The sequence below is a fragment of the Macaca fascicularis genome, chromosome 3, assembly GCF_037993035.2.
Source record: "Macaca fascicularis isolate 582-1 chromosome 3, T2T-MFA8v1.1".
In the NCBI taxonomy this organism is placed as follows: Eukaryota; Metazoa; Chordata; class Mammalia; order Primates; family Cercopithecidae; genus Macaca; species Macaca fascicularis.
Genome location: NC_088377.1, coordinates 46,871,177 through 46,883,858, shown reverse-complemented (window position 1 = coordinate 46,883,858; position 12,682 = coordinate 46,871,177). Strand labels below are relative to the sequence as shown.

Genomic DNA, 12,682 nt, shown 5'->3' with positions numbered 1-12,682 from the left:
TGAACTGTGAGTCTCTGCATCCACCTGTCTGTCTAGTTTTCAGGGCACATCTTTACCCTGTGAGCTTAATTCTGTCATGAATCTCAGAATCACTGTTTCTTATTTTAGCTTGTTTCCATTTGTTTAGCTTATTTTGTTATAAGGGAGTGACGACCTCCAAGCTCTTAGACGTGCTGGAGTGGAAACCGGAAGTGCCTTTGCGATTGTTTTTGCATCAACAGTGACCAGCTGTGTGTGTTCTCTGATGGATCAGTCCTGATGGCTGCAACTTAAACTATAGGAGAAATGTCAGCACTTCAGACTGAGGTGCTCAGTATTCTGTTTAAGGTCTTAAGAGATAGAGGAAAAGAGAGTATATTCTACAGGTATGTTCCCTTAGGTAATAGGAGATTGACAGTTTTTCCTTTGAGGACTCTGGGACTGGGGAAAGAAAGCCTATGACAGAAGTGTCGAGCTGAATATATAGATGGATACATGGAAAGTGCACCAAACAATGCTGACTACAGGCTGAACAATCGCATGTGTGGATTTTATTTCCAGAAAACAAGTACCCAGAAAATGGCCTGTTGAGGAGTGTGTGGGCCCATTTTTGTTAGTGTGTGTTCTGAATTTTGTGTGTGTGTGTGTGAGATGGGATCTTGCCATGTTCCCAGGCTGGTCTCGAACTCCTGGGCTCAAGCAGTCTTCCCACCTCAGCCTCCCAAGTAGCTGGGACTGCAGGTGCAAGCCAGTGCGTTATTGAACCCATTTGCTCCATGTGACTAGACTGGGGCACCTCAGCAGCCAGTGTTTCTCTCCAGAACACTGGAAAGACGGTACCCCCCGAAACCTGTGGAGCAGGCACTCTGCACAGATGAGAATACCACAGCTCCAAGAGATACTGCAGAAAGAGGTGATGGGATTTCCCGGGGATGCACAGGTACTAAGAGGCCCGTCTGACATCATTGCATCTTCCTGCGGATGCTGTGACCTTTGCCCGTCTTCGTGTCCTTGAGTCTCTGTAGAGGCCGATGATCCAGAAGCTTCTGCCTTCTGAAGCTGCATCCAATCTTTTCCCTTTCACAGCGCCTGGCCTTTCTCCAACCTCCTCAGGCCAGCCTTCCCATCTTCCTCATGAGCTCTTCTTCCTAAAGATCTTGTATTATATTACTCAGAGGTCAGCAGTCGCTTCTGACTTTTTAGTATGAAAAAAATCAATGTCCTCTGAGCAATCCATTCTAGACTTATATATAAGATGAAGTTGTATTTGTGCTGTGTCTAAAAGGGAACCCATCCTCCAAGAAAAAAAAACAGTGTTCGGATTTCTGGTTGCAACTCTTTTTGGAGACACGTCTCCAGCCATGTCTATCATTTTCTAAAATGGAGGTTGCCAGGGACTTCGCTGTGAAGCAAAATGTTGAAAATATTTCTCCTGTTAACACATTTCTCCATTTTCCCCCTTACCTCCCTCAGCAAGCACTGGATTAACTGCCGGAGGTAGATGAAATCATTTTATTCCTCTCTAAAAAGAAATAAGTAAATCCATTTAGTACTGCAGTAAAGAATTGGCACAGGCATGAACCCATATCAGAAATTCTAGGCCGGGCGCGGTGGCTCAAGCCTGTAATCCCAGCACTTTGGGAGGCCGAGGCGGGCGGATCACAAGGTCAGGAGATCGAGACCACAGTGAAACCCCGTCTCTACTAAAAATACAAAAAATTAGCCGGGTGCGGTGGCGGGCGCCTGTAGTCCCAGCTACTCAGGAGACTGAGGCAGGAGAATGGCGTGAACCCAGGAGGCGGAGCTTGCAGTGAGCCGAGATCGCGCCACTGCACTCCAGCCTGGGCAACAGCGTGAGACTCCGTCTCAAAAAAAAAGAAAAAGAAATTCTAAACAAGGATGAATAGTCAGGAATACAAAATCTTCCTTTTTGTTTTTTTGAAGACAGAGTTTTGCTCTTTTCGCCCAGGCTGGAGTGCAGTGGTCCGATCTCAGCTCACTGCTACCTCTGCCTCCCAGCTTCAAGTGATTCTCCTGTCTAGTAGATGGGATTACAGGTGTGCACCACCATGCCCGGCTAATTTTGTATTTTTAGTAGAGACAGTTTCACCATGTTGGCCAGGCTGGTCTCAAACTCCTGACTTCAGGTGATTCACCTGCCTCAGCCTCCAAAAGTGTTGGGATTATAGGCGTGAGCCAACCATGCCTGCCTTTTTTTGTTTAGTTTTGTTTCATTTTGTTTTTGAGACAGGGTCTTGCTCTCTTGCCCAGGCTGGAGTACAGTGGCGTGATCTCAGCTTACTGCAACCTCTGCCTCCCAAGTTCAAGCAATTCTCATGCTTCTGCTTCCCAAGTAGCTGGAATTATAGATACGCACCACCATACCCGGCTAATTTTTGTATTTTTAATAGAGACAGAGATTTCATCATGTTGACCAGGCTGGTCTCGAACTCCTGACCTCAGGCAATCCACCTGTCTTGGCCTCCCAGAGTGCTGGGATTCCAAGCATGAGCCACCATGCCCGGCCAGGATCCTCACTTTTAAATACCGGATCTCCCTGATTGGATTCAGATTGTGTGGTCTCAGCTAGAATACTGTCCAAGTCATTTTGTGTTTGCTGAGTATAAAATTTGAGCACACAGTGTTCATTTTCCTCTCATTTGTTATGTTTTGATTGTCCATTGAAGGTGTTGTCTGATCTCTACACTGGATGGTTAAGGATTTTTTTTTTTTTTTTTTTTTTTTTTTAGTCACGACTCGTAAGCAATTGGTGGGGAAAACACTTTCAAACCATGCAAATCTCTTTCCTCGTCAACACTCGTGCCCTAGTTGAGCATCTGTTGATGATTTCTGCCCAGACAAGTCTTCCCTGCCCTGTGGTGTTGATTTTCCATCTCTTTACTCCCTCTTCATTTACTGATTGGCTCTGTGCAACTCTACTTCTAGCAAGAGCCGCCCCTGGTCCCCCATTTCTTTTTTCTAATCTGTTGACTGTGGACTCGTGGATTCCTAGACTTTTCAATGACTTATAATTTATGACTGCCTTAACTATTTTGGTGCTCAAGTTGTCCCAGTATGAGCTGCTTCACGGCCAGTACTAGCTCCTTCAAGCTGGCTCTTGTGGCATACCCGCTAGTTAAGTGAGTAAGTTTTGAGCACAGTGCAGAGTAACTACAGTCTCCGTGTAAGACATTGATTAGGATGTGCTGCTGCTGTTGTTTAAGCCAGCAGCTAGACACAGAGGAATGATCCATGCAACGCTCACCCTATCACTTATTTGGGGTCACCCCTACACACACATTGGTTGTTTGTACGTGTTTTTGTTTTGTTTTTTTGAGACAGCGCCTTGCTCTGTTGCCCAGGCTGGAGTACAGTGGCACAGTCATGGCTCACTGTAGCCTCAACCTCCTGGGCTCAAGTGATCCTCCCGCCCCAGCCTCCCGAGTAGCTGGGACCACAGGCACGGCACGCACCACACCTAGCTTATCTTTGTATCTTTTTTTTTTTGAGATGGGGTCTCACTCTGTCGCCTAGGCTGGAGTGCAGTGGCTGGATCTCAGCTCACTGCAAGCTCCGCCTCCCGGGTTTACGCCATTCTCCTGCCTCAGCCTCCCGAGTAGCTGGGACTACAGGCGCCTGCCACCTCGCCCAGCTAGTTTTTTTGTATTTTTTAGTAGAGATGGGGTTTCACCATGTTAGCCAGGATGGTCTCAATCTCCTGACCTCGTGATCCACCATCTCGGCTTCCCAAAGTGCTGGGATTACAGGCTTGAGCCACTGCGCCCGGCCCCTTTGTATCTTTTGTAGAGATGGGATTTCACTGTGTTGCCCATATCCTGGGCTCAAGCGATCCTCCTGCCTTGGCCTCCCAAAACTGGGAGCTGTGATTACAGGTGTGAGCCACCGCACCCAACTTGTACAGTGTTGGTACTAACCGGAGGAGGGCACCTTACCTCCAGCTGCGTCCAGGGACTGCAAGTTCTCAGATGCTGACAGAGCCTTTCGAATTTGGTCACGTTTGTGGTTGCTAATCTGCCTCCACACTGATTCAGTGTGGGTGATTCTACTCTTCAGAGCCCATACTCATTTATTTAACGCATCATGTGTGTGTGTTGGGGAGCGGTTTGCTTTTACTTCCCCTGTTTTCGCCTCATCCCATTTGAAACTTGGAAAATTGTCAGAAAAAATCAGTCCTTCTTCCAATGACGTTTTTATTTTTATTATTTTTTCATGCATATATATTTTTTGAGATGAAGTCTTACTCTGTCACCCGGGCTGGAGTGCAGTAGCACGACCTTGGCTCACTGCAGCCTCTGCTTCCCGTGTTCAAGCACTTCTCCTGCCTCAGCCTCCCGAGCAGTTGCGATTACAGGCGTGCGCCACCACGCCTGGCTAATTTTTGTGTTTTTAGTGGAGATGGGGTTTTTCCCATGTTGGCCAGGCTGGTCTTGAACTACTGACCTCAAGTGATCCACCTACCCTGGCTTCCCAAAGTGCTGGGATTATAGGCGTGAGCCACTGCACCTGGCCTCCAATGATTTTTTTTTTTTTTTTTTTTTTTTTTTTAAGAGATAGAGCCTCACTCTTGCTCAGGCTGAAGTACAGTAGCATGATCTTGGCTCACTGCCATCTCTGCCTCCCCAGGTTCAAGTGATTCTCCTGCCTCAGCCTCCCTAGTAGGTGGGACCACAGGCGCCTGCCACCACGCTTAGCTAATTTTTGTATTTTTAGTAGAGATGGGGTGTCACCATATTGGCCAGGCTAGTCTCGAACTCCTGACCTTGTGATCTGCCTGCCTCAGCCTCCCAAAGTGCTAGGATTACAGGCATGAGCCACTGCACCTGACCTCCAATGATATTATTAATCAATTTTACTTTAATCTGTGCAGCATAGCTTTAGAACAGTACTAGATTGGCTGCTTCCACTTTTTACCGTCTGATTCCACTTGCAGTGAAGTGTAGGAAGTGCATGACTCAGGCGTTGTTCTGTGTTCTCTGGAAATAAAGCAGGTTCTGATTATCCATTATCAGATGTAAATGGAAAGAATCTTTATGCCTACATGTCCTATGCAGTTCAGGTACATTAGTAATCTCCATCTGGTTCCTCTAAATTTGTACTGTGAACTGATGAAGATAATATATTAATAGTCCTATGACTGTATTCTTTTTCTTTTTGGAGACAGGGTCTTGCTCTATCTCCCAGGCTGTAGCACAGTGGTGCCATCATAGCTCACTGCAGCCTCGAACTCCTGGGCTCAAGTGATCCACCTGCCTCAGCCTCCTGAGTAGCTGGGACTACAGGCATGTTCCATGAAGCCCAGCTAATTTTTAATTTTTTTTTTTTTTTTGATAGAGACGAGGGTCTCACTATGTTGCCCAGGCTGGTCTTGAACTTCTGGCCTCAAGTGATCCTCCCGCCTGAACCCCACAAAGTGCTGGGACTTAAGCCACCACGCCTGGCCCTGTGTTTCCAGTGAAAATGTTCTATGAGTTCATACCAATAATTTTCCTGAAGTTTTATTCTTTAACGTTATGTTTTAAGTTCATACCACCTATTGGCTAAATGCATCTCTTTATGCAATATTGTCCAAAATGTTGGGCATATTTGTTCACAGTTTCTAAAATGAGAGTGATGCCACCATTAACCATTCTTTTTTGTTGGGGATTTCCACAACCTGCTAGACAAACTCTCATAAAGCTGTAACACTCTGTGTGAATTATTTATGCAAATATTGAGAAAAAATTGAGGGTAGAAAATGTCTTTGAGTTATGTCGAGTTCATGCTTTTGAAATACGTGTATATTGCCCCTTACTCAGACTGAATCACAGTACGGCGCTGAGTTCCTTCCCAAAGGGTGACTCCAAACATAACCGGGGGAAAAGGAAGCAGGCGCCCCAGTGTGCACAGCACAGTGGTGTGGTTCTTGTCGGGGCGCATACTTAGCTCTGCTTCATCTGAGTCCGGGCTATGCCTGCTTCGCCTCACCCTCAAATATTTTCAGGGTTTGTTTTTTTTTTTCCTTCTCAAATGTAATTTATGAAAAAGTAGGTTACCGAACTAAGAGCAAACAAACCCACGTGGCATCGCATTTTAAACATAAAGTAACACTTGCTCTATTTAAGATGAAGCTTCTGCAGATGGAACATAAAGGGTGTTTTCATCTTCCGCTTCAAGATACACTTTCGGCTGCTTGCAGAATTGCAGCCAAGATGTGTGTTAATCCTTTCTGTGACCGCGGACTCCGCGGCGGCAGCTGCTGTGAGGCGGGCATCTGAATTCCAGGAGCAGTGAGGGACAGGAATAACAAGGCCAGGTGTTGCCCGCCTGCCCGCAGAGTGAAAGAGCTGCTTCACTGCGCCTCTCCCCTGCGCGGCGGGAAGCCACGGGCAGGAGCATGGAGCGTGCCCAGGAGCCCGGCCAGGCCAGAGCACCAGGTTCAGCAGTGTTGGCGTCCACCCTAGCACACACCTTGGTTTTGGCAGCATGCTTCCCAGAGATCCACATTATATAAAGTTATGGAAATAAAGTTCATGAAAGAGAACAGTATGAGAAAAAAATGTGAATGCGTTTCCTCTAGCTCAAATCACCGAATGCTTTGAGCCACATTATTTTTAGACGTTTTTATTTTTTTTTAAGTAGATCTCCCTTGCCAAGAATAGAATGTCTGATTTTCTAAATAACTGGAGTGGATTTTGTTGTTGTTTATATTTCATCCCCAATGAGGAATTGTTTGTGGGTTTAAAATAGATGTGAAAGTAACTGAGATTGTATCTGAATGGACCGAGGGGCTGTAAAATGGCATGTCCGTGGAATTATGCTTTCGGCCGTGTGCAGGTGGCTTTTGCGAAGAATTCTGGTCTGTTGGTTTTCTCGTGCCACGTTCTGGAAGAGGAAGCTGGCGTTGTTAAGGATGTGGAGTGGGAAGCTCGCTTACTCAGAGGGTGGAGCCCTGAGCGCTGGGATGATTCTGTCTTTACTCCCCGTGTTTAGCCATCGAGTTGAGTTCCTCCATCAGAGCACCATAAAATCCCACAGGGCTTAGGGACTAGGTTATATACCTGTCACAAGCCCTGCAAGCTCTGCCTCTCTGAGAGCTTCTGACCCCACCTTGTCTAGGCAGCACCGTTTGCAGAGGGCTCTGAAGTACAGCAAGGGAGCTGGTTTCCCTGGAACACCATGGGGGGAGGAGGGGAGTGACATGTTACGCCTGCATTTGGAAAGATCCCTGGCATCTGTGAGGAAGGTGATCCGGGAAGCGACAAGCTGGGAGTCCAGAGAGAGGATGAGGGATGGAAGCAGGCGTTGGGGTTGGGCAGGCTTGAGAGAGGACCTCCTCGAAAGCCCACATGGTAGGACGTGAGTGCTGGGGGCTGGGGGTGGATGGGAGAATCCTCAGCCACCTCTGGTGGAACAGATCACCAAGTGAACATGTCTTGGTGACTTCACACGCCATTCCCCATGCCTTCTGTCCTGGGCAAGGAAGAGATCACAGAGCTTGGGAAGGGACATGGCTGCACCCTACAGGTGGCTCCGATGATGGCCTCGTATCCCCAAGGGAGAGAGTCTTAGTCATCAGGTATTACACGTGGGCGAGAGGTTGACCCTTGGCTGGCTGGCAGCTGAGAGCTGGAATTAGAGAATGCAGGGCAGCCAGAGAGGTCACTTCGAGACATGTTGAGGATGAGGTGTGCCCGATGGGACATCTGCGTGGCTGTGTTCAGCAAGGGTTGAATGCTAACCTGGGACAAGGGAAGCCTGGGTGGCCAGTGTGAGACTCAGATGTCCCTAGAACAGAACACAATAGGGTCATATGGCGATCGTAGCTGAGGCCATAGTCCAGTCTGTGCTTTCTCTCTCTCCCCATATTCTACCACAGTCCTCATTCAGATTCCTCCCCTGCAGCCTCTCAGTTCCCTGCTAGAATTCCTTTTTTGGAGGGCGGGGATACAGGGTCTCACGCTGTCACCCAGGCTGGAGCGCAGTGGCGCAATCCCGGCTCACTGCATCCTCCACCTCCCGGGTTCAAGCAATTCTCCCACCTCAGCCTCCAGAGTAGCTGGGATTACAGGCACGCACCATCATGTCCAGCTAATTTTTGTATTTTTAATAGAGACGGGGTTTCATCATGTTGGCCAGGATGGTCTTGATCTCCTTACCTAGTGATCCGCCCACCTCAGCCTCCCAAAGTGCTGGGATGACAGGCGTGAGTCACCACTCCCGGCCTGGAATTCCTTTTCATCTGGCCGCTGAGCTGTAGGATGGTCCACTGGCACATTTTGCTGTTGGTCGGCATTGTTTGATGGTGGTGGTAACGGTAGTTCCAGATGATTCTATGTGTTTCTCCCATTTCTTAGGTGTCAGACCCTAGGAAACCCATTTGGTTCCTGCAGATAAGTTGGCAGAGAGAGGCCCTCGTTCACCTTTATCAGATGTCACCTGTAGAAAGGTAGCAGAGAGCTGGTGCACTGGCACACACTGCAGAGATGTGATTGCAAACCCAAGGGCCTGATTGCTGCCCTCGGCGGTGGGCGCCTTTGTCCTAGACATCTTCCCTGTCACGTGACTGTACTTGGTTTCAGGGGCTGGTGTATTCCCAGGAGAGGCAGGCTGAGCACTCTTCCTGCTGCGGGTTCCCCTGGCGTTAGGATTTTCCAAAACATTGTAAGAACTAACATGAGAAAAAAGAAATAGCCTTTATCTCTCGTGCCTGACAGATAATCCGATTACTCTGGGGATTCGATAAAAATAAATCATTGTTTATTCTTAGAGTTATCTTCTGTGATGACCAAAGTAATCATTTGTGAGACACTTTCAAAATTTAAATCATGTACAGAACTCGGCTTCAGGAACAAGTAAATACAGAAAGGGCCACGCGGTCCAGGCATAGTGGCTCACACCTGTCATCCCAGCACTTTGGGATGCTGAGGTGGGCGGGTCACTTGAGGTCGGAAGTTCAAGACCAACCTGGGCAACATGGTGAAAACCCCTCCCCACAAAATATCCCAAAAAAATAGCTGGGTGTGGTGGTGCACACCTGGAGTTCCAGCTACTTGGGAGGCTGAGGTGGAAGGATAGCTTGAACCCAGGAGGTGGAGGCTGCAGTGAGCCAAGGTCATGCCACTGCACTCCAGCCTGAGTGACAGAGCCAGACTCTGACTCAAAAAACAAAAGATAAAACAGAAAGACTCATGTGAATTTGAAGAGAGTTTGCATGAGAGTTTGAATGTGAGTTTGAAGAGTCTGATTGATTATGTCGTAGAAGCCGTTTGCTCTCAGCTGTGTCCCCCTGGAAGCCACTGTGGGGACCCCATCGTGCTCCTGATGTGTCTCGGGGGTGATGCTTAGAGACCCTGAGGGCAGTGTATTTCTGTGTTTCCCTGCTCTGTTTTACTTTCCCTAATACTTTACAAAACTGTGCAATGGGCCGGGCGCAGTGGCTCACACCTGTAATCCGAGAACTTTGAGAGGCCAAGACAGTTGATCATCTGAGGTCAGGAGTTCGAGACCAGCCTGGTCAACACTGTGAAACCCCATCTCTACTAAAAATGCAAAAAATTAGCCGGGCATGGTGGTACACGCCTGTAATCCAGCTACTTGGGAGGCTGAGGCAGGAGAATTGTTTGAACCCGGGAGGCGGAGGTCGCAGCAAGCCAAGATTGTGCCATTGCACTCCAGCCTGGGCAACGGAGCAAAAACTCCACCTCAAAACAAAAAAAAATATGCAATGGCTTTCTGCTAACATATCTGGTTTTGTTCCCAGGACATGTCCTCATAGAGATTTCAAGTACCCACAAGAAACTCAACGAGAGTCTTGATGAAAATGTACGTGATCTGTGTTTCTATTTGCAAAATACACTTGTTTTAGGTTTTAGAACTTACTTTGCTTAAAGTCTCAAATCTGGTGTGAATTTATTTCCTTCTGTTAACAGTTTAAAAAATTCCACAAAGAGATTATCCATGAGCTGGAGAAGAAGATAGAACTTGACGTGAAATATATGAACGTAAGTGCATGGTTCTCCTCCAGCCCCAGCCTTGGGCTGCCTGACCTCCCACCCTGAGGAGAACTCATTCCCACTGTTGACTCATCAGTAGCAGAAAGGAGCGAAGGCTCCGTGTTGATGATACCCAGATGCATGAAACTGACAAGCTCCCTTTGGGCTGCATGGGCCGGTTTTTGGTAACACTTGGGGTCTCTATTAGAAAGCATAGGGGCCAGGTGCGGTGGCTCATGCCTGTAATCCCAGCACTTTGGGAGGCCAAGGTGGGTGGATCACTTGAGGTCAGTAGTTCAAGACCAGCCTGGCCAACATAGTGAAACCCCATCTCTACTCAAAATACAAAAAAAATTAGCCAAGCATGGTGGCACGTTACCTGTCATCCCAGCTACTCAGGAGGCTGAGGCACGAGAATGGCATGAACCCGGGAGGCGGAGTTTGCAGTGAGCCGAGATGGCGCCACTGCACTCCAGCCTAAGCGATAGAGCTAGACTCCATCTCAAAAAAAAAAAAAAAAAAAACATAGGAAAAAGTATTGCCAGAAATCACGCTGCTTCCAGAAAGCATTGTCTTCACAGAGCACATTCACGCTGTAGGACATCTGTGCTTGTGTCACTGCAGCTGGTGCAGACATAACACTTCCTAAGCCAGCAGCGCTTCAGGCTGTGGGTGGTGTGCGGGAGAGTGCCCGGACGCGCCCAGACCCATCTGCAGAGACCGCTCCTGCATGGCGCCCCTTCTCTGTCCACTGTTGTCCATTCCAGCAGGTTTCTCCAGGTCCCCTTCAGGGTGACCCTGCTGCCCCAGTATTGAGGGCTCTTGCCATCTTCCCTTGCTGCTATAGAGTACTTAACTTTCTCCTGCCACCCAAAGTCCCCTTTCTGCTCACCAAGACCCCCGTGTGGCAGTGAGTGTGTGAGTTGCCCTGAAATCATCCCTCCCCTGTGGTCCTCGTGAGGCCTGCTGCCTGGCTTCACACTCCCGGCAGGAGGCCACAGGACCGGGACAGCTGCTAAGGTGCGTTTCATGCCAAGTGATTTACATGCAGTATCTGATTGTTATCCTTTACCCTTCTTTTTTTTTTTTTTTTTTTTTGAGATGGAGTCTTGCTCTGTTGCCCAGGCTGGAAGTGCAGTGGCGCAATCTCGGCTCACTGCAGCCTCCGCCTCCTGGGTTCCAGTGATTGTCCTACCTCAGCCTCCCAATTAGCTGGGATTACAGGTGTTCACCCCCCCACCCCACTGATTTTTGTATTTTTTAGTAGAGAGATGGAGTTTCACCATATTAGCCAGCCTGGTCTCGAACTTCTGACCTCGAGATCCACCCGCCTCAGCCTCCCAAAGTGCTGGGATTAGAGACGTGAGCCACCGCACCTGGCCAGACACCCTTCTTATTTGCACTTCACAGATTATACGGAAAACAGGAATTTGAATTCTGATGCAGGTCTGTTTAAGACCCTGTGTTCGCTGGGTGCGGTGGCTCATGCCTGTAATCCCAGCACTTTGGGAGGCCAAGGTGGGTGGATCCCGAGGTCAGGAGTTCGAGACCAGCCTGGCTGACATGGTGAAACCCTGTCTCTACTAAAAATACAGCCGGGCGTGGTGGTGTGCGCCTGTAATCCCAGCTACTCGAGAGGCTGAGGCACGAGAATCGCTTGAACCTGGGAGGCGAAGAGTGCAGTGGTGCTATCTCGGCTTGCTGCAACCACCTTGGTGGCTAAGTGCTTTGGATGGGACTTGGAGACTTTGAGTGGCAGAGGAAAGTTAACTACCCAGCATCAAAAAGCCTTTGAGGAAAGAAGGAATAAAAGAAAGAGAAGATGTCCTCAGAGACCTGCCTTCTGGTCAGGGCTCCTCATTTAAGCAATAACCTTTAGAACAAAGCCAAGACGTTAAAGTTGAATGAAGGGGGCCGTGTGAACTGAGGGGTGAGGGTTCTCACCAGTGTGTGGATGGTGTGAACCTCAGACTGAGGGTCCCAGCCATCGTGCAGATGGTGTGAACTGCAGAGTGAGGGCTCCAGCCAGCATAAGAATGGTGTGAAATGAGGGCCCCGGCCAGTGTAAGGATGATGTGAACTGCGGGGTGAGGGTCCCAGCCAACATGCCGACGGTGTGAACTGCGGGGTGATGGTCCCAGCCAGCATAAGGATGGTGTGAAATGAGGAGTGTGGGCCCTGGGCAGTGTGAGGATGATGTGAACTGTGTGATGAGGGTCCCAGCCAACATGGAGATGGTGTGAACTGAGGGATGAGGGCCCTGGTCAGCCTGAGGATGGTGTGAAGTGTGGGTGTGGGGACCCCGGCCAGCAGGAGGATGGTGTGAACTGGTGTGGGTGTTGGGGCCCCAGCCAGCGTTGAGGATGCCGTGAAGTGAGGGTGTCAGGGCGCTGTTGAGCCATACACAGTGGAAGTGTGAGCAAAAGCAACTGTGACAATTTGTGTGGTAATAAGCACAGCAATTTAACTTACAGGCAACTCTAAAAAGATACCAAACAGAACACAAGAATAAATTAGAGTCTTTGGAGAAATCCCAGGCTGAGTTGAAGAAGATCAGAAGGAAAAGCCAAGGAGGCCGAAACGCACTCAAATATGAACACAAAGAAATTGAGGTGAGCTTTTCAGCAATATCTTGTTTTCTTTTGTTGTTGACAATTTGTACAGTTTAAGAGGAGGTTGGCCGGGCGCGGTGGCTCACGCATGTAATCCCA

General features: G+C 48.6%; 1 protein-coding gene and 1 pseudogene across 2 annotated transcripts in view; one reads left to right on the top strand and one right to left on the bottom strand.

Moving 5' to 3' along the window:
- Positions 1–12,682, top strand: part of BAIAP2L1 (BAR/IMD domain containing adaptor protein 2 like 1) — a 113,889-nt gene that overhangs the window by 72,546 nt on the left and 28,661 nt on the right. For both annotated transcript variants that reach the window (XM_045389471.3, XM_074034441.1), the window contains exons 4-6: positions 9,740–9,801; positions 9,909–9,980; positions 12,446–12,583. In XM_045389471.3, coding sequence (XP_045245406.2) covers positions 9,740–9,801; positions 9,909–9,980; positions 12,446–12,583 — 272 coding nt within the window. The remainder of the gene's footprint in view (positions 1–9,739; positions 9,802–9,908; positions 9,981–12,445; positions 12,584–12,682) is intronic.
- Positions 5,638–5,687, bottom strand: LOC123572629 (U7 small nuclear RNA; annotated as a pseudogene).